Source organism: Sarcophilus harrisii, chromosome 3, assembly GCF_902635505.1.
Source record: "Sarcophilus harrisii chromosome 3, mSarHar1.11, whole genome shotgun sequence".
Classification (NCBI taxonomy): domain Eukaryota; kingdom Metazoa; phylum Chordata; class Mammalia; order Dasyuromorphia; family Dasyuridae; genus Sarcophilus; species Sarcophilus harrisii.
The window spans coordinates 503001632-503023320 of NC_045428.1; the positions used below are offsets into that span (position 1 = coordinate 503001632).

Consider the following 21689-nt stretch of genomic DNA (forward strand, 5'->3'; position numbering starts at 1 on the left):
CTCTCTCTCCTCTTTCCCTCTTCCCCTTCCCTCCCTCCTCTCTCTGTCTCTGCCTGTCTGTCTGTTTCTCTCCTTCTCCCTCTCTTTGTCTCTCTCATCTGTCTGTCTCTTCTCTCAATTGTCCCTTTTTTCTCCCTTTATTTTTACATTTCTTTCTTCTGAATGTCTTGGAAAAGTAAGTCAGAAGTCTGGCTTCTTGCTTTTTATCTATGTTTGCTTGGGATGGATCATTTCCTGGATTGGGGCCTCAGTTTTGTCATCTGCAAAATGGAGATACTCGTACTTGCCTTGGCCCCTTCCCAGGGCCCTTGTGAAGGTCGCACTTTAAAGCCCTGAAGCAATACAGATGCCGTGTTTTCTTCCCTTGGTACCATGGCCCTGTCTCCCTCCTTTGGCCCCCAGGGTTATTTGGTCTGTGTTTGTGTTTCTCCTGTGTGTGATTCCTGGTGTCTCTGGCTATCTCTTTCTGTGTTTATCTCACCCTTTTCCTTGTGTTTATCCTTTATCTGCTTATTCTGATTCTTCTTTTAGTGATTTCCTTCTCACTATCCTCTCTCTGCCCTTACCCTCCCAGTGCTGGTAGTTCCACTGGTGGACAAGGAAGCCGGAGGCGTTGTGGCCACCATCCTGGTAAGAACCGGGCCCTGAGGGTGGGCAGAATGGGGACAGGGCTGGTGAAAGGGGGCCATGATTACTCTTTAATTTTATAGTGGGGCCAGTGTAGATTCCTTGAGTCTATCTCTTCTCTCGGTCTCACACATCATCCCTTGGTTGGGGAGTTGGAGGGGAGTATCTTTGGGTGAGGTTATAGAGTGTTCCAATCCTGGATCAAAGTTTTGCCTCCAAATTATCTCAGCCATCATTGTCTCTCATTCCCTATGTTTCCTTCTTTCCCCTCATCTTCTTCCCCCACTATGAGGTCATACCAGCTGCCCTCGCCTTTAGCATAGCTCCTGCTTCATTCAATTCAATTGAACAAAGATTTACTAATTGCCTTTTGTGTACAAGTCACTGGGCTGGTCAGTGAGGGTCCAAAGACAAAAGATAACCAGCAACTGTCCCCAAAGATTCTAGGTTCTGTACAATCTATTCAGATAAAGCATGTTGTTTGATTATTTGGGGGGGGGAGAAAGCACAAGCATTTGAGGCATCATGGAGGCTTCAAGAGAGAGAAGTAACTTCTGATCTTGATCTCGAAGGAAGATAAGATTATGAGATTCAAGGTGAGGAGGAGGAGGGCTCCAAGCACGAACAGTGGGATGGGAGGAGATGGAATTAGAGTGGTAGGATTTGAGTCTCTAGCAAAGAAGTCCAGTTTGGTTGGGAAGTAGAGACTGTGAAGGGAAGTGATAAGAAAGAAACCTAGAAAGATAGGCTAGAAACATTATGGGAAGCATTGAAAATTAAGGAGCTAAGTAACAGGGAGCCACTGAAGGCTTCCGAGCAGGAGATTGGTAGAGCTAGAGCTGTTTCTTGGGAGGAATATTTTGGTAATTGTACAGAGGATGAATTGGAGGAGAGAGACACTGAAAGCAGAGGCCATTATAATAGTTCAAACAATGATTTTTCAGGGTGGCTATGTGTATATAGAAAAGGAGAAAAGAGAAAATGGGTTCAAGAGATTTTATTGTGGAAAGACAGGATCTTTCAGTTCATGGATGGAGTAAGGTTAGGAAGAGGGAGAAAGAAAAGATAGTTCTGGGGTTATGAATCTGGATGACTGAAAAGATGGAAGTCCCTTCAATAGAAATAGGAACATCTGGAGGAGGAATACATGTACAAAGTGTCAGAGATGAATCCAGTTTGAGACATATTGATCTTGAGACAAACACTAGTGCTTCAAAGGCTTTATGAGGATACTGCTGCTAGTTCTGCCTGCCTGTCCTATGTGACTCCTATCCATGTTCAAGTTTGAGATAGAGATGGGAAATCCTTGTGGAGCTGCCAACAGTCAATGAGTGATGCTGGACTTGTGCTGAGGAGGAGAGACAAAGGGAGAGAGAGAGAGAGAGAGAGAGAGAGAGAGAGAGAGAGAGAGAGAGAGAGACAAAGAGAGACAGAGATAGAGAGAGAAAGAGAGAGACAGAGAAAGAAGGAGAGAGAGCAGAGGAGAATGAGAAGAAAAAGACAGAAGGTTGGGGAGAGAAGGAGGAAGAGAGAGAGACAGAGAGAGACAGAGAAGGAGAGAGAGAGAGAGAATATTGGGGAGGGAAGGAGGAAAGAAGGGAGAGAGAGACAGAGAGAGACAGAGAGAGAGACAGAGGAGAGAGACAGAGAGAAAGAGAGACAGAGAAGGTTGGGGAGAGAAGGAGAGAAGAAGGGAGAGAGAGACAGAGAGAGAAACAGGGAAGGAGAGAGACAGAGACAGAGAAGGAGAGAGACAGAGAGAAAGAGACAGAGAAGGTTGGGGAGAGAAGGAGGGAAGAAGGGAGAGAGAGACAGAGACAGAGAAGGAGAGGGAGAGGGAGAGGGAGAGGGAGATTAAGATTAGATAAATTGATCTTGAAGGTCTAGAATTGGCTTTTCATAGTCATATTTCACAAATGAGGAAATTGAAGGCCAAGAAGTTGAAGTGGTACCTAAAGCCACAGAGATTTGTCCGAAGGCAGGATTCGAATCTGGACCCCTGACCCAGAGCCCGGTTCTTCTGCTGGGCTGGGTTGATCGCACCCTCTGACTGCTCTCCCTACATTACCCTGCATGACCTTCAGGGCGACCTTGTGCATTCGTTGGTGCGGGCATTCTCCTCCCCAGCGGCGGAGCAGGAAGCTGGGAATTAGTCAGGATAAGATGCTGGCTTATGGTCCCATGGTTACTTCACAGGCCACTGGTCATACAGCTAATAAGTACCAGAGTTGGCAGTGGGACCCGGGACTCGCTGCTCCCCATTACAACACACTGACTGCTAATGAGGATGCTAATTGGACTCGGGGGCGCCAATGAAATCACCAAAGGAGAGAACATGGAGAGGGAGAGAAGCGGGCTTAGGAGCCGAGGGTCCTGGCTGAGCTGGAAGGGACCCCAGGGTCCTCTAGTTCACTGGCTCGTTGTACAGAAGGAGGAAGCCCAAGGCCCGGGGAGGGAGCGGGGATGTTCCCAGAGGCCTCGGGTTGGACGTGTCAGAGGCAGGCCTCGGACCAGGCTCTCTAGTCAGGGCTCTTTCCATCGGGTCCCCCAAAGCTGTCCTTTGGGGCATCCTCCCTGGGGAGGAATGGAACTCCAGAGAACCTGAGGGACCCTCACTCTTAGGGAGCAGGAGACGGATGATCCAGTGATCCCACAGGGAGAGCTAAGGCAGGGAGGAAGAACAGGCCCAGGAGAAAGGAGGGTCAGAGGATTCAAGAGAAGGGGATGGTCAGTGGGGTCAGAGCTTCCCCGGGATCAAAGAAGGTGAGGGCTGAGAAGAGTCTCCCTGATTTGGCAATGAGACCATTACAGCTCTTTGAGAAGAGAGTTTTCATGAAGTGTGGGGGGGAGCCAGATTGCAAAGGGCTGAGAAGTGAGTGGGGGTGGGGGTAAAGTGAACGTGGACTTTGGCAGGGAAGCAGCGGGCAGAGAACACTGGCTCGGCCAAAGGAAGACTGTTTTTAAAAGAATGAAACAGACTGAAGCACGTTTGTGAACCACAGGGAAGGAGCCGGGAGATAGAAAGAGGTGGAAGATGAGAGAGGGAATGATTAATGGGGTGAGCTCACAGGGGAGACAGGAGGGGATGGGATCAAGGGCACAGGCAGAAAGGGTTGTCTTATTGAGAAGCAGGCCTGGTTCGTCCTCAGACACTGGAGGAAAGGAGAGAGGAGGAGCTAAGATGGAGGGGGGGTATGAGGTAAGGAAGAGGGGAGATGGGACTGGGGATCTGGGAAGCCAGCAGCAGGGAGGATGAGGATCACATTGTGGCAGCTCTGAAGCCGAGGTGGGGAGAGAGAAAACAGAGAGAGAGAAGAGAGAGAGACAGAGAGACAGAGACAGAGACACAGAGAGATACACATATAGAAAGAGACAGAGACAGAGAAGAGAGAAAGACAGAGGAGATAGAGACAGAGAAGAGAGAGACACAGACAGAGACAGAGAAGATACAGAGACAGAGAGACACATACAGAAAGAGAGGGAGACAGAGACAGACAGAGAAGAGAGAGAAAGAGACAGAGACAGACACACAGAGAGAGACAAAGAGGAGAGAGAGACAGAGACACAGAGACAGGGAGAGAGAGAGAGAGAGAGAGAGAGAGAGAGAGGAGAGAGACAGAGAAGATACAGAGAGACACATACAGAAAGAGAGGGAGACAGAGACAGACAGACAGAGAGACAAAGAGAAGATAGAGATAGAGAAAGACAGAGACAGAAACAGAGGGAGAAGAGACAGAAGAGAGACACATATATAGAAAGAGACAGAGACAGAGAAGAGAGAGAAAGACAGAGAGGAGAGAGACACACAAAGAGAGAGAAACAGAAAGACACACACATACATAGAGTGACAGAGACAGAAAAGAGAGAAAGACAAAGAGAGGAGACAGAGACAGAGAGACAGAGACAAAGAGACAGAAAGAAGAAAGACACATACACAGAAAGAAAGAAACAGAGAAGATAGAAAGACACATACAGAAAGAGAGAGCAATACAGAGAAGATAGACACAAAGAGACAGAGAGAGAAGACAGAGAAGAAAGATGGAGATTCACACAGAGACAGAGACACACAGAGACAGCCAGCCAGAGAGAAACAGAAACAAAACCCCATAAGACACAAGCAAAGATACAGAGAGAGGGAGAAGAAGGGTAATGGGGGCTTTGGCAACCCTGGCTAGCATAATGTTGAGGAAAGAAAGAAAAAGGCGCTGTGTGATTTTCACAATAATAAGCACTTATTAAATGTTTATGAGGTGAATACTTGCTGGAAGTGAGGAAGGAGCCAAGCTTGTGGGGAAGGCAGATTAAGATGGGATGGGGATGAGGAAGGATGCCTTGTGGCAGAAGGGAGAATAATGGGGATGATGGTGAGTATTAGGGAATTACTGAGCCATGGACTGTCCTGAGGGGATACAAGGCCAATCATGGGCACACAGCTGGAAAAGTAAAGGTAAGGAAATAATAGACTTATAAAACATCAGAGTCGGAAAGGATCTTTGAACACAGAATGTCAGAGCTGGGAGGACCTTAGGACAAGGAATGTCGGAGCTGGGAGGAATCTGAAGAATCTCCCCCACTCCACCCTCTCTCACGTCATCAATAAGTACCTAGATCAGTGCAGGATCCACCATGAGCAAAGTCGGAATGGGGGTGGATATCTTAGCTCTTCTCCTTTGCCAGGTCTTCTGAGCTGTCATCCCCAGCTCATTAAAAGGGAATTAAAGTGATTCAAAGGCATCTGACCTTTCAAAGAGCCAACTTCTGGAAGAAAAGAGGGGAAGAGAGCCAGGAGGGAGCCTTGTTTGTGGGGTTTGATCCGTGACTTCAGGTAGCCTGTGATGTAAGGGGGGCAAGATATAATTCTTACCCTTAGGAAGCCCACAGTCTGAGGGAGAGACAGAGCCCCGTCCTCATGGAGCTCCCTCCCCCCAGCACCCAAAGGCTCTCTCGCTCTCCAGGGAATCTGCCTCTTGTTCGCACTGCCTTCCCACCATCTGTTCCCCTCCCCTATTCTCTTCCTCCAGATTGTCAGATGGCCTCCTATCTGTGGAGGAACTTGAGTTAGCGGATTTGGGATATGTCATGCCTGCAGAATATGTCCCTGGCCCTGCTTCCTCTGGCTGGGGAAGATGGGTGATGATGGGATGGGGTGGGGAAAGAGAAGAAAAGCAAGCTAAAGTTGCCCTTCTGGGTCTCCCCTTTAGGAAGTCTATGGAAAGGAGGCAGGGGAATTTTAAATACAGTTTGATGTGTAGGGTGTGACATTACTACCAGACTTCTACAATGACTTTGTTTAAGATTCTGCAGGACTCTCCTGGAGAAAAGGGAGCAGACATATTCTGTGTTACCCCCAATAAAATGAGGATGTCACAGGGAGACACATTTTTGCCCAATATGAGAAAAAAGCTACCGCCATGGAAGGGGTTCCATCAGTAGGGAGTGAACTCTGACCCCAGAGAGCAGAGAATCATAGGATTCAAAACTGGAGGAATCCTAAGGCTCTTGTTTCAAGCATTCATTTTTACAAATAAATAAACTGAGGCCCCCAGAAATGACTTTCAGTCCCATGGGTAGTGCAAAACAGATCCATTGACTCTAAACTCAATGCTTTCTATTACACCAGAAAATCCAAGGACTGATGACCCCTTTGTTGAGGAGTCATTCGAGAGCATCTGAGCTCTGGGTAGGAATTCGGATGAGATGCCCTAGAGGACCCTTTCAGCCTTGAGAGTCTGAGCTTGTATCTGGGTGTACCTGCATGTGTGTTTATGTATGAATACACTTGACTGTGTGTCTGTAAGCAGATGTTGCTGTTCCCCTAAGTAGGGTATTTTTCTCTTCAGCCCCATTTTAGTAATCCTTGTATTAGCTGTGATACCCTTCAGGACCTGCTCCTTTTTTCCCTTTTTTTTCCCCTGAGGGTCTTTTCTCAGCCCCAGGACTGAGAGAACCTGTTATTCCATAATACTTAGCTTGCTAAACCATCCTTCCTCATGCTTTTAACATCTTCTTTAGAGGATCTCCAAGCCCTCTCCAACATAGGTGTAACCAAGAGAAGGCTTCTCACATTTTGGGGGTGAGAAGGGTGATATGGAAGGATAGAGACAGAACAGAAAATTGAAGCCAAATTCAAAGCTCCCTTGGATCCTTGAAAACTCTTGGAATGAGTGTTATAAAAGATGGAAGCCAGCCCAGTCGTCTTAGGTGTCTATACTAGAATTTTGAAGCATTAGCCATGCCATCCTAGATCTCCGAGATATGGGGCACATCTTGTCCTGGTACCCTTCAATAAAAACCATTGCCTTTCTACCCCAAGACCCCTCACTATTTGAGGTGGATGGTATGGAGGCCATTCCTTGCTAAGATTGGGTCCTGGGTTTCCTTTATCCTTCCACTAGAGAGGTTCCTAGCTTGTTTTGAAAGGCTGCTCTAGCTGGCATTCTAGAAACCAGAGGCAGCATATCATCTCTGCAAAAACTTCTTTCTTTGTCAGGCCATTCTTATAATCCCTTCCTAGACTCAATTGACCTTTTCTGTGGTAAAGATATCCTGTGGTTTAACCTAGCCATGTGTCCCGGAATGAGCAGCTGGGGCTCATTTAGAAGGTAAATGAAAGATGTCTTTGGATTATCTAGAGGTTTGGGAGATTATAAAACCTTTTCTTAGTAAACACACAGAACTCCTAGAATGTCAGGATATAGTTTAGATGGTAGTGTCTAGCTTCTCCTATTTACAGATATGGTCCAGAGAACTTCAGTCATTTATCCATGATCATAGAAGTTGTAAAAGTTAAAGAAAGGATCTGAATGAATGAAGAGGATGATCATATTCTTGACCACTTCAGAAAACTCTCTTTGAGAGGTTATGCAGGAGGAAGTTACCCACCCCTTCCCTCTCTTCTCCTTAACAGGCTTTCTCTCTTTCCCTTGATGCTTACTGTTAAGCCTGATCAATGAGAACTGTCTAAAAGTTGAAGGGGTTGTCTTGAAGGGAAGTGAGTTCCTCTAGTCAGTCATATATTGATCAATCAACAAGCATTTATTAAGCACTTAATATGTGCCAAGTCTCTTCAAGCAGAGTCCAGATGACCATTTGTTGGCAATATTATAAAGAAGGAAGGACTGCTCAGGAATGAGTTTATTGAGATACCTTCTTTCTTTTCTTTTTAATTGTCCTTCACAATTTAATCTTTTTTCCCTTTAAAATTTTTTTAAATATTTATTTAAAGTTTTGAGTTCCAAATTCAATCCCTCTCTCCTTCCTGTTCCTGAGATAAGCAACCAGATATAAGTTATACATGTACAGTTATGTAAAATATTTCCATATTAATCATTTTGTACAAGAGTATTTGAATAAAAGAAAAAGAAAGAAAGAGAAGGAAAGGAAAGAAGGAAGGAAGGAAGGAAGGAAGGAAGGAAGGAAGGAAGGAAGGAAGAAAAAAAAAGAAAGGAAGGAAGGAAGGAAAAGAGAGAGGAAAAAGTGAAAAATAGCATGCTTCGGTCTGTATTCATGCAATATCAGTTCTTTCTCTGGAGGTAGATAATATGCTTCATCATGATTCCTTTGGGATTGTCTGGATCATTGTATTACTGAAAATAACTAAGTCATTCAAAGTTGTTCATCAACAAACAATATTGCTGCAAAATGTTCTCCTAATTCTTCTCACGTCACTTTGCATCAGTTTACGTGTCTGTTCAGGATTTTCTGAAATTTTTTTTTATAATTTCTTACAGCTCAGTAACATTACAATCACATACTACAACTTGTGTAGCCATTCTCCAATTGATGAGCCCCTTTGATGTCCAATTTTTAGCCACCACAAAAAGAGCTGCTCTAAATATTTTTGTACGAATAGACTCTTTCCCTTTTTAGGGATGTCTTTGGGATAAAGACCTAACAGTGATATTGCTGGATCAAAGGGTACACACAGTTTGATAGCTCTTTGGACATAGTTCCAATTTGCTTGAGATGCTTTCTCATAAAGTTCTTATTAGATATTCTGTGATGTAGGGGGCTCAGATAATGACCTTCCAGCAGTGGCTACCCCAGCTCATGGGGCTAGCATCCTCCCGCTATGTGACTTTTCTAACTAGCATATAATGACAGAGGCCAAGAAAGACTCAGATGGAAGAAGAAGAGCTAAGAGTTTTCAGCTCAGCCCCTGGTAACCTGGAGAGTTTTGACCATTGGGGAACTACAGACTGTCAAGGGCCCTTTGGAAACTGAGTTCTATATTCATGAAATCCATGGTTCTGAGGATTGAGTGTGGCAGCCAGTACTAGACCTGGATCTACCACTGACTCACTGTGTTGTTGAGTCTCTCTCCTCCTTGGATCTTTGTTTTTGCCTCTGTAAAGTAAAAGAGAGAATCTTTACGGTCCTCCTGCTATACTTAACATCCTCTCTTTGTTCAAAAATGATATTCAGTTTGGTATGTTGCAATGAAAAGATTTGCAATGAAAAAGTTTTTGAATCCTGACTGTTATATTTACTCCTTGTGTGATTGGGTACATATGTGCCAGACTTCTTCAAGCAGAGACTGGCTGACCATTTGTTGGCAATATAATAGAGAGAGAATTACTGCTTAGGAATGGATTTGGTCAGATACCTTCTTTCTTTTTTTTTTGTCCTTCACAATTTAATCTTTTTTCCCTTTAAAAATGTTATTTTTATTTAAAGTTTTGAGTTCCAAATTCCATCCCTCTCTCCCTCCCCTCCCTGAGATGGTAAGCAATCAGATATAGGTTATACATATGCAGTTATATAAAACATTTCCATATTAGTCATTTTTACAAGCAGCTCCATGGGAGGATCTGTACACGTTAATTTGAGTTGGGGAACATGTGCATATATTAAAATAAAATGCATGTTTTACCCCAAAATCAGTAAAAGTGTGGAAATGTGTATGGGGGGACTTGGTGCTTTTTGTGTGTTTTAGTGTTTTGAACATGAAGATTGTGGATGGGAACATATTTGGGAGTAAGTGTATATCTGTATGTATGTATATATGTGGGACTGTGTTCTTCCATGTATGGTTTAGTGTTTGAATATAAAGGCTTGTGAAGGTGGGGATGTATTTGGGAATATGTGTGTGTGTACGTGCATGCTTGTGTCCTTCAATATGTGTGATGCTGTGTGTGAGCATTAGAATGCAGTTGTATGTTTGTTTGTGTGTATTTCTGAGTGTGTATGTGTGAATTGTATAGGAGAATATCTGTATAAATGAATTTTTCTGTGCATAATTATATGCGTATGTGCATTCATAAGAGGCATCCTACTGTACTTGCACACCCATGGTGCACACACACTCGTGAGTTCTCACAGAAAAACTACCTTGTCATTGGGTGCACTCCCCACCCACTTTCTTGTTTCACGGGTCCTTTCATGTGCACTCTTCAATGTTTCTTTATGTGTCTGTTTGTGAATGGTTGTTGACAGACAGACACCAAAGGCCATGGGAATTGGAATGTGGTCTCATTGTGAGGAACGATTGCTTCATTCTTTGTACTAGCATCTCCAGGACTTGGCACACAGTAGGTGCATCTCCAGTCTTCCTGATCTCTATCTGGCCACTGAACCCAGATGGCTCTGGAGGAAGGTGATCTTGCACAGCCCCCTCTCTTAAATCTAATTCTCTTGCATGTCATGACATCCCCTCCCTGAGGTCATGATCCTCTTTGAGAAGGAAGGACAAACACGGCCAGTTGACTGATTGCTGTCCAGACCAAGTTGTTGGTCACTGAGTTGGTTCCACTTTATGACTCCACCTTGCCTGGGCTTGTTCATCTGCCCTGGCTAGGAATCTGGCCCCAGAGAGGAAACCTAGAGCTGAGCAAAGAAGAGAAGAGAAGATCTTAACTAGAATGAGCCCAAGGGTGTTTGAAAATCCCATGCAAATGAGACTGTGGTCTCCCCACAATCCCTGGCCCAGCTAACTGCTCCTGGGGGAGTCACAGATGGTACCCACCAAAGGGCCATATCTATCCCCTCCCCACCCAGTGACCATCCCTGGGGAAGGGGAGGAGAAGGGTGAGAAGTCTTTCCCCACCCCACCCTCCCAGGCCCAGGTCTTAACAGCCATCACTTTACAGCCATTTGGCAGCCTCTTTCTCAGCATTTCCCCGTCTACCTTTCTGCACTCTGGACCAGAATCTTCTTCCTTTTCTCCCAGCTCTGACCACCTCCCCTTCCTAACCAGGAGGAGTCTGCTGTAGCTCCTACAGCCTATGGAAGAGGACTCAGGTTCTCCATCATTGGAGGCTCTTCACAGTGTGGTCCTGACCTTTCTATCACCTTCTCTTCCTGCATCCCTCGTAGACAATCCTTTTAGCCATTTTACCATCCCGATGCTTTTGCCCAAGCCATCCCTCCTGTCGCCTTCTGTCCCCTCTTGAGTATTTCCATTCATTAAGACCTAGCTCAGGTCTCACCTCCCCCAGGAACCCATCTCTGATTACTTCAGGCCATGGTTCCTTACCTGAACCCTTACACTCTTTAGCCCAAAATGATTATATATACTGAGAGCAGGTCCCTGTGTTTTCAGCACTGTGGATAGGGACTCCAAGATGAAGTAAGCCATAGCCTCTGGCTCATTTGGCAGACGCACTGGATCCAGTCACAAAAATCTGGGTTCAAATCCCAGCCTTGCTCCTTAAAATCTATATCAACTTGAGGGAGTGTCCTCAGACCCCTGAGTGTAACACATTGTACTGGAGGAATTAGGAAGGGGGAACCATAGTAAGGGATGTGCTCAAACTAAAGTATGAGTCAGAAGATGGCCTCGTCATATAGGGAGGGCTCAGGCTGATCAAGAAACAATGCACACACATTGAAGATATCCTTGCAATGTGAAGAGGAAGGCTACCAGCATATTGGATGGGCTTCCTATAGAGAACTTACAGGAAAATATGGTCAGTCAAGGACAGACTTTTATCAACATCACTAGAAGGAATCACCACATCTAGGAAATAGAAGAATTATGAAAGTATTTGAGTACTGTGCCTTCACTAGCAGTTCTTATGAGAGTCAACAGTGTGTTAAGTACTGGAAAAAAGGCTACCTATTGTTAGGATCCTGTGAGTGCAGGGACCTATCAATTATTTAATCAGCCAATCAATAAACATTTATTAAGTGCTTACTTTGTGCAATGTGCTATGCTGAGTGATAGTGATAGTAAGAAAGGCAAAATCCAGTCCCTACTCTCAAGGAACTCAGAATCTAACGGGGAGACAGCAAGCAAACAATCACATATAAACAAGATCTATACTGTAGCTGGGATTTGAAGAAACCCAGGAAGGCCTGGTGAGTTCATAGATAAGGATGATAGGAGGTAAGGTGTGATCAGCACAAACCCAACTCATTATACTTTTTAAATAGGCTTGCTTCATAGAGTTGGTAGGTCCCCCAGCAGAAGCTGGATGCTTGGTCCAGGAGCTGGTATCAGGGATCTCTGCCCAAAATCTTCCTGGATCATAGTTCTATCCAACACCTGAGATTCTGTGATTTTATGAGGCAAAGTGGTGGGATGAGTTGGAGTTCACTTTTATCTGGAGACCTGGGAAGGCTTTGAGGCAGGCCTTGAGTTAGATAGTGAAGAAAGAGAAGAATATTTTCCTGTCATCTTAGCCAGTTGGAGAGTGTTGTAGTACCTCAGAGTTGTCCTAATTTGCATTTCTCTAGTTAATAGTGAGCATTTTTTCATATGACTAGAAATGACTTTAATTTCTTTGAGAAAGAGAAGAATGTCAGAGAAGAGGAGAGAGTGCCTTCCTGATGTGGATTCTGTGCATGGAAAGGAGAGAGCAGGATGAAATCTGGAAGCTCAGTGCGGTGTCAAAAAGAGCATCCTGGGGAAATCAGGTTGCAAATGGAAGCAGTAGGACTTTGACTGCCAGGCCAAGGCATGTTTATCTCTACTAGGAGAGCAGTAGGGAGCCAGTGAAGTTTCCAGAGCAGGAAAGGTACATGGTCAGACTTGTAGGTAAAGAAGATTAATTTGGCACAAGTCTGGTCATGTCTGTCTTCACTCTGCAGTAATTACAGAGTGCATTGTGTTAAATGCAGTGATAATGTGGCTAGGGATGCTTCTGGGCTGGGTATAAAAACTGAGATATATCCATCTTTCCACTTATCTTCTCGGGGAGAGCATGGGGCACATCCTCTGCAGGGATATCGGAATGAAGGTGAGATGGGGCACAGAGGGGGGACACTGGGGAGAATGGTGACTTCATCAGAACAGGGAGGAGGTTCAGTATTTAAGAGATCAGCCTGTGGAAGAGGGTCGGACTTGTCCAGCTTGGCTCCAGAGGTTCTAACTAGAGCAATGAGAAGCTGCTGAGATGGATTTCAGCTCAGTGTAAGGAATACTAATAACCAGAGCTGCTCCTATATGGACTGAGCTGCCATGTTGGGAGGAAGTCTCTGAAGGTCTTTGCAAGGAGACAGGATGAACACCCCTTTACCTGGCAGCAGGCTCCCCCAGTGGGTTGGATGTTCCACCTTTTTTGTGATTCAGAGAAGAATCACAGAAGAAAGAAGGATCAAAGAAAAAAGGCTGGAGGGGATTTGGGGCAGGGGCAATGGGGAGGGAGGGAAAAAAGGGAAGCAAATAGAGGAGAGGGACTCCGTAGTCTCAACTATATAGCCCTGAAATTTTCCCTTTCTCCACGGACAGAGAGGACGTCAAGAGCTAGTGGGGCTTTAGACTTCATTAATAAAGTCAGCATCCAGAAGGAGGGAGGTGATAGCCTTGTTATCTTCTGCTTTGCTCAAAACTCATTTGCAATAGTATATTTAATTCCAGGAATTACATTTTAAGAAGGACATTGATAAATTAAAATGAATTCAGAGGGAGGTGATCAAGCTAGTGAAAGAGCAGGCTATGGGAGGTGGATGGAGGGAAGCAGAAATTGTACTTGCTCAACCTGGAGAAGGGGAGATTCAAGGGAGACAAAGTAGCTGCCTTCACTTATTCAAACAGTTATCTAAGGAACTTCCCCTCCTTCCCACCCATGGTAAGGAAGTTGAGGTTCAGATTGGGGAAGGGCTCAGGTAGTAAAATAGCAGAATGGGATTCGAGCCTGCCTTTATCATCCATCCTTTCAAATGTTCTGGGTAGCTCCTAGGGCAGAGCTAATTCATACAGCCCAATGTAAGGAAGACCTTTCTACTGATCAGAGCAATTGCGTTTTGGAATGATAGCCTCTGCAGGGAGTGAGCTTCTTATAACTGAAGGTGTCTAAGTAGAGGCTGCAAGATCTCTCTGCCCATACCCACCAGAGTGCTGTGGGGGGAAATCCCACTGTAGGAGAAAGGCTGAACTGGGTACCCTCCGAGTCAGTGGTTCTATGGTTTTTTCAGTTAGACACACACAGAGACCACAGTGACTTCTGGGTCAGAGATTGGCAGACGTAAACATACCTGCCAGGGGTGCAGATGAGGGGATGCTTTGCCTTCTCAAGTAGTGCAGCTATGAGCCGAGGGATGAACAGAGGGGGTGGTGTATGTGTGTGTGATATGTGTATATGTGTATGTGTGAGTAGAGAGGGATGTTGTTATTCTTGAATAAATTGGAGTAGAGCATAAGAAGTATCTGAAGCTATGATAAGAATCTTGAAATTAAAATTAGGAGTGTTGCTTTGCACCTGATAGCTGCTAAATAAAATTGTTCATTGAATTGAATGAAATGCTGGTTTGGACACTTATTAGTTGTATAACTACCATCAAGTCACTTCACCTTGAACCTCAGTTTCCTCATCTGTAAAATGGGAATGACTACTTGCACTAAATGGGGGAGTTAGTATCATCTCTCTGGATCAGCATTGGACAGTTTTAGTACATGGTTTTAATTTGAATGGTGGAAGGAGGATTTATAAGATGGAAGTAGAAGGGAGACCATTTTCAGGACTTTTTTGGTGGGGGTGTATATGTTGTGGGGAGGCCGTTGTTGAGGGAAGGGGTGAAGGAGTGGACTGGCTTAATCAGGGGTCCTTGTCCCCTTCCAGGTACACTGTGCTCAACTCAGTGAGGGGGATGAGCAGAGCCTGCAGGCAATAGAGAAGCACGTGAGTAGGGCTCGAGCCTCTCCCATTGTCTTCAGACAGAGCAATCTGGATAGTACAGATTGGATGGGAGGGCTGAGAATGTGAGGGGATGTAGAGGGTGGAGGTCAGTACCCCAAAGAGCCATGTAAAGGTCAGGAGAGGGTGACTGTCTGATCTGCTGTACACCCTTGGGTGCTGCCTTCTCAGTCTGGGCCAGAAGCCTCTGAGCCATCCTCTGGACCACTTGAAGTTTCTTGAGAGACTCTTGAGATCCTGGGAAAGAGGAGGGTGGGTACTGTCCATATAGGGAAGAGAATGTCTGAAAGGGAGGGACGGGAATGGCCAGTGCTTGGGGTCCCTAGGCCCCTGATGCTGCCCCTCATTTCCAGTCTGTCCCCCCAGACACTTGTAGCCTTGAAGAGGCTGCGGACCCTGCAGCAGCGTCAGCCCCGGCCCCGGCCCGTGCCAGAACCCTCTTCCCCGCCCACCTCACTGGCCCGGCCAGATGGAGCCGTGTCTGTTGGGACAGGCGGCTATAGTGACCTGGACAGCCGGATTCTGCAGCTGTGTGGTGAGGCAGTGGGGAGGGCTGGGCTGGAGGAATGAGGGGAGAGGATCGGGTTTGCAAAACAGATCTTGGATCCCAAGTCCCAGAGCTTGGGAAGAGTTAGGGTGTGTGTGTGTGTGTGTGTGTGTGTGTGTGTGTGTGTGTGTGTGTGTGACTGTGTGTGTGTGAGAGAGAGAGACAGAGAGAGAGAGAGAGAGAGAAAGAAGAGACAGAGACAGACAGAGAGAGAGACAGAGACAGACAGACAGACACAAAAAGACAGAGAGAGAGGAAGGGAGAGGGAGACACAGAGCGAGAGAAGGAGAGACAGACCAAGAGAGAGAGAAATAGATAGAGTGACAGAGAGACACAGAGAAAGGCAGAAAGACAGAGACAGAGAGAGACAGACAGAGACAGAGAGGGAGGGAGGGAGGGAGGAAGGGAGGAAGAGAGAGGGATAGAGAGACAGAGTGACAGAAAGAGAGACACACAGAGAGAGGCAAAGAAAGAAAGAGAGAGAGAGAGAGAGACACAAAGGCAGAGTAAGAAGAAAGAGGGGGAGAGAGAGAGAAGAGAGAGTGCAACAGAGAGAGAGAAGAGAGAGAGAGAGAGAGACCAAGAGACAGAGACAGATGAATGGGGAAAGATCTCGTGCAATGGGGTGGGCCAGGATCATGAGGAGTTGGGGGTGATTTTCACCTCTGCCTCTCCTAACTCTGGCCCCTTGCCCCTTCCAGGGGAACTCTATGACCTGGATGCCTCTTCCCTTCAGCTCAAAGTACTCCATTATGTGAGTTGGACTGCTTTTCCTACTTCTACCCTTCCAAATCTCCACCATAGTCCCTTCCATCCCTGTCCTGTAGACATAAACAGAACTCCCACTGGGAAGGAAATTCAGAGGGCCGGTCCTCAGGAGGTCTTGGCTCTGAGGGCCAGAAAACTCTTCTTAGAAAGGGCAGATCCCAATTCTGGGAGGCCATGATCTGAGGGAAACAGCAGGGATCTTGCATATGAGGAGTCTGCTCTTGGCCTGAGGAGGAACTAGATCTTAGAATTAGGTTAAACAGGGAAGGTTGCCTAAAGGAGGAGGATTAGTAGGTCCTTTGATTAAGTAGGTGGAAAAGGGTTTGTCGGGCCCCTTTATTTTATTACCTTATTAGTTTTGCTTTATTACATTATTTTATTAGTTGCAACAAGAGACGGAGTCTTCAACCTGCTGCCTCCTCCTTGTTTCAGAGGATAACCTTCAGCTATCCTGCCAGGTAAGTGCTTTGGAGAGATAGGGAGGAGGGAGGGAGAGAAGGAGGGAGAGAAGGAGGGAAAGAGGGAAAGAAAGACAAAGAGGGAGGAAAGGAGGGAAGGAGAAAGAGAGACGAGAGAGACAAAGGCAGAAAGAGACCAAGTGAGGGGAGGGAGGGAGGGAGGAAAAGCGAGAGAAAGAGAAGAGAAAGAGAAAGAAGGAGAGACAGAGATGAGACGCAGAGAGACACAGTGAGAGATAGACAGAGAGAGAAGGCAGGTGTCTGTCAATGCTTATGGTCCCTTGTTCTCTAACACTCATCATTGCTCTCCCACACACTCCCTTCTCTCTTCTCTGCCTCCTAGGTCATCAGTGACAAAGTGCTTGGAGAAGAAGTCAGTTTTCCAGTGAGTCTTTGGCTCTCTATCCCTGGTCAAGGATCCGCTGGAGACATCTAGGGATCTCTTAGTGATCTTCTGGGCTATGTCAGGGCCATTTGGGGTATTTTAGAATCTCCTTGGGAGATAGGGGTCTTTTTATTATTATTGAGCCCATTTAGGATCTCTGAATGTTTGAGCATCTTTTCATCTAGGACCTCTTGTGGAATCCCTGGGTGGGGAAGGGGCTAGCAAAATGAGACTGGCTCTTTTATCTGTTTCTTGAAGACATATTAGAATCTGTTACATTATTTTCTGATCTATTGGTCTGTTTTAGGAGCCCTTGCTTGAGTATGTCTCCCTTGCCTCTCATCTCCAAAGATGAATAGGGTGGTTCTGAGTGTAGTAAGGTTCTTTCCTGAGCAGGGAGGGGATCTGCGTCAGGCAGGACCCTGCTTGGGGACAGCGGGGGAGCAGGGACCAGAGGCATCTTCCCAGCCTTGCCCCACCTAACTCCAAGTTACCCTCCTCCCCCAACACTAGGATCCTCCTGCTTCCCTCACTGACTCTGTGCCTGTCTCTCCTGCTCCTTCTTTCTGTCGTTGCCCTTACAGATGACAGTGGGCCGCCTGGGCCAGGTGGTGAAGAACAAGGAATCTATTACACTGAAGGACCTCACTCCTGTGAGCGGTAGCTCCGGGCATGGGCTTGGGTTGAGGGTTGGGGTTGGGCTGAGCTGTTTCCCTCACAGGCAGAGATCCCCCCCTCCCTGATGCCCCAGAGATATCCAAGATCCCCAAGGCTTCCCCCCATTTCCCTGGCCCTCTCGCTTTCCAGAGCTGCCTCTAGAACAGAAAGCCCCATTCTCACTTCTCCGGGGGAAACTGAGGCCTTCAGAAACCCGTGGGCAGGTTGGCACTGAGTCGGCAGAAAATAGAATCTAGATGTCTGACTCCCAAAAGGGAGAACCAGGAGCTGCCATTGGAGTTTCCAGGGCTGCTCCCCTTACCTGGGCTCTCCTCCACTTTGCAGGAAGAGGTAACCCAGCTACAGAACCTTGTGGGATGTGAACTGCGGTCCATGCTCTGTGTCCCTGTCATCAGCAGGGCTACCAACCAGGTGGTAGCCTTGGCCTGCACCTTCAACAAGCAGGGAGGAGATACGTGAGTGCCGGCGACCTGCGGAGCCTGGGGAAGGGAGGGAAGCCAAAGAAGGTGTGAACCGGTGGCCCCTAGTGCCCAACACCCCCCTCAGAGGTCAGGCAGGAGGAAGCAGGATGGCTGCTGGGAATATTGGGTGCTTTGTGGCTCAGAAAGTCGCCTCCTTATGCATTTGAGCTCACTGGACACATCCACCGTCCATCATCCTCCTTCAACCCAAAACCCATAACCAAATTTCAGATTGTCCCCAATTACTCCGCTGGGTTACCTACTCTGTATATTGCTTGGGCCAGTTTACATCCACTTTCTGGATATCTCTCCACGGTCCTGTTGTTAACCTAGAATTCCATTGACAACTTAAAGGTGACGTTCCCAGGGACCTCTGAGTCCGAGACAAAGTAAAAGCAAGAGAGGAGGCACTCCCAGAATTTGAAATGTTGGAGCTGGGGAAAAGGAAGGATTTTAGGGCTGAGAAGAGGTGAAAGGTGCCTTAGGATACAGTGTCCAAGTCAGAGGAACTTTAACCCACCTAGTTTAAATTCCTCATTTTATAGCCTCAGGGAGAGAAGTGACACATCCAGAGTCACCCAGGCAGTAACTATGGAGGCTAGAATTTGAACTCCAAATCTGGATCTTTCAGATCTCCAGGATGGGAAGGGTGCAGCCTAGAACCAAACACCCTGATTCTGAGGCAGCGAGTATGGAAGAGGGCCGGGAGTCAGAGCACTTGGCATCTTAGTCCTGGCTCTGCCACTTGAGCAAGTCATCCCCCAAATCTTTTATGTTCCTTCTGACTCTGGGTATCTGATATTCAAGAAGTTACTGGTCAGGGCCCCAAAGATGGCATCTGGGAGGAAGGCCTTGGGAAGACCATCCTGAAGAGGATGAGTTCAGAGTCCAGACCAGGGGAAGCAGTGAGAGGGACTGTGGGCAGGTTCACTGATCCCCAGTAAAAAGGCCATCCCTGAGTTTGAGATATCAGGAAATAGCTGGACAGGGAACGGAGATGCTGGGAAGTAATGAGGGCAATCCTAGAAGCTGGTAAGACTCAGGTATAGGTAATTATAATGTGATAAATGCATAAGAGGAAGGTCTGAGAGAAAAAGTCATCACTGATATAGAAAATCGGGGAAGGCTTCCTGGAAGAGGTGATATTGGGCTTGAAGGGATAGGTAGGATTCTGCAGCCAAAGTGTAAAAAGGAGAAAGTTTTAGTGTGTAGGCCTTGGGAACAAGGGTGCACAGTATTTTTAGGTGAGGGAAGGGTGGGCAGCCGAGTTTTGAATGCCAAGAAAAGGAGAATGAACTTTATTCAGTAAGTGCTGGGAGGCCATTGAAAGGTTCTGAGCAGAGGAAGGACTCATTTAGAATAAACTAAGGAAAATTAGCCTGAAATTTTCAAATTCCCACCTGGGAATCCAATCAGAATGGATTGGAGGAAGAAGTAGATGTGGAGGGAGGCAAGAAGAGATCATGGGGGCCCAGACTCTGATGGTGGCTTGAGAAAAGAGAGAAGACAAAAGTGAGAGGGGGGATAAGCAGGGCCTGGTAACTAATTGGAGAAGTGAAGAGAAGGGTGAATAATAATAATTTAGATGGTTAGATGGTGCCTTAAGATTTGCAAAATCCTTTATATAAGTTATCTCATCAATCCTCTCAACAACCAGATGAAGTAGGTGCTATTATTAGCTCCATTTTACAGATAAGGCTACTGAGGCTGGTAGGGGTCCATGACTTCCTCAGGGTCTGAAATGGGATTTGAACTCAGGTTTTTCCAACTACAGCATTTCGTTAGTTAGCTGAAGAGTGGAACCACTAAGAGAAGGAGGTTTTTAGGGGAAAGATAATAAGAGATTAGATCAGGAATCCTGGGAACACAGTAAACTGAAGAACTGATTCTTCAGGGAGAATGGGCAGCAAGCATTAGTAGCCAGATATTGCTTCCTCTAGTACTGAAGTGTGGGATGATGAGAGGGACACTGGCCTCTGGGGGACAGGAGCGGACAAGCAGAGGGAGGGAGATGGGGAAGAGGGCCGCTTCTATCCTGGGTAGCAACTATACCTCCACCTTTAACTCCCCTCCCCACCATGGACTGGGAAAACCATTGTCCCGGAGTACAGAGTCTTGGCTCTATTTCTTGTTAGTTGTTACCTTGGGTAACTTTTCTGTAACTCTTATCTGAAAAATAAGGGAATTGGACAATATGACTGTTTGGGTTCCTTTGAGCTCTGAAGGCTGGGATCTGTGATTTACCCAGCTTCCCACAGCTGGCTCATGATATATCATCTAGCCATGGGATTGAATTACTGACTCTGGAGGATTGGGGAGCAATCTTGTTAGGTGAGAAGCTGGCTCCCATTAGCCTGGGCGGGCACCTTGCTGGACAGTCCCTAATCACCCTGCTTCCCTGGACACATTAGGATTGATTGGGAGTCCTGTGGCCCAGCAGAGGGAGAACTGAAGGCAGGGAGGGAACAGACAGGAAGGATGGGCTTAGTGAGGAGGAACAGTCACCTGCAAGAAGTGACCTATCTCCCCTGATTCCCTCCCTCCCTCTTCCCAGTTTGGGAAAGGAGCCCTGCTCTCAGTCAGGGAGGCCCTAATTGGAGGGGGAGGGAAGAAAGTCATGGCCTCTGTCCTCAGGCAGTCCCCATAAAATGAAAGAGGGATGAGGAAGGCATCCCAGAGCAAGGGAGGAGACAGGACACAGATTCTTCCAGTGTACAGACAGTTGAGTAAATGACTAATAAACAAAGTGGGGCCCTTGGTTGTGCTCAATGGATGGAGAGAAAAGAAAATGCCCACCTTGGGGTCATCAAGGAAGGAGGCCTATAAGAGGTAGGTATGGATCCTGATTTAGAGGGAAGAAGAGAGCAGTCCTGGGGAGCCAGGAGTGACATCTCTACACTGTCCCAGGCTCACTGAAGGTGCTTAATTGCTGTGTCCTTGATCCGCCATCATCCCGGATCTCCCTCACAACCTCACCCTCCCCGCCCTGCCAGGTACACAGACTGGGACGAGCACAAGATCCTCCACTGCTTCTGCTACACAGCCACTGTCCTCACCAGCACCCTGGCCTTCCAGAAAGAACAGAAGCTCAAATGCGAGTGCCAGGTGAGCCCAGCTGCTACCCAGGGGACCAGGGTGACTTCCCCAGCCTCTCCTTCCCCTTCCTCACCCTCTCTGTTCTCATCTTTCCTTTCTCACCCTGATCTTGTCCTTGCCAACGTTCTCATCTCCATGACTCCCTATGATTAAGTCTGACCAGAGGTGTTCTAGGCAGGTCAGTTTCCTAATGTCATGTAGATCAGAAGTTTAAGAGGATTATAGAATGTTAGAGTTGGGAGGCCCCTTAGAACATAGAATGTCAGAGCCAGGAGGGCCCTTAGAACCCAGGATGGCAGAGCCGGGAGGGCCCTTAGAACCCAGGATGGCAGAGCCGGGAGGACCCTTAGAACACAGGATGTCAGAGCTGGGAAGGTCCTTAGAACCCAGGATGGCAGAGCCGGGAGGGCCCTTAGAAAATGGGATGTCAGAGCTAGGAGGGCCTTTAGAACACAGGATGTCAGAGCTGGGAGGGCCCTTAGAACACAGGATGTCAGAGCTGGGAGGGCCCTTAGAACCCGGGATGTCAGAGCTGGGAGGGGCCCTAGAACACAGGATGTCAGAGCTGGGAGGGCCCTTAGATCACAGGATGTC

The 21689-nt window shown here is 46.9% G+C and overlaps 1 protein-coding gene across 1 annotated transcript in view; it reads left to right on the forward strand.

Moving 5' to 3' along the window:
• Positions 1 to 21689, forward strand: part of PDE2A (phosphodiesterase 2A) — a 177208-nt gene that overhangs the window by 129284 nt on the left and 26235 nt on the right. The window contains exons 6-14 of the mRNA XM_031961505.1: positions 575 to 630; positions 14628 to 14687; positions 15069 to 15237; positions 15951 to 16003; positions 16401 to 16475; positions 16819 to 16860; positions 17445 to 17513; positions 17863 to 17993; positions 20993 to 21104. Of these exons, the coding sequence (XP_031817365.1) occupies positions 575 to 630; positions 14628 to 14687; positions 15069 to 15237; positions 15951 to 16003; positions 16401 to 16475; positions 16819 to 16860; positions 17445 to 17513; positions 17863 to 17993; positions 20993 to 21104 (767 nt within the window). The remainder of the gene's footprint in view (positions 1 to 574; positions 631 to 14627; positions 14688 to 15068; positions 15238 to 15950; positions 16004 to 16400; positions 16476 to 16818; positions 16861 to 17444; positions 17514 to 17862; positions 17994 to 20992; positions 21105 to 21689) is intronic.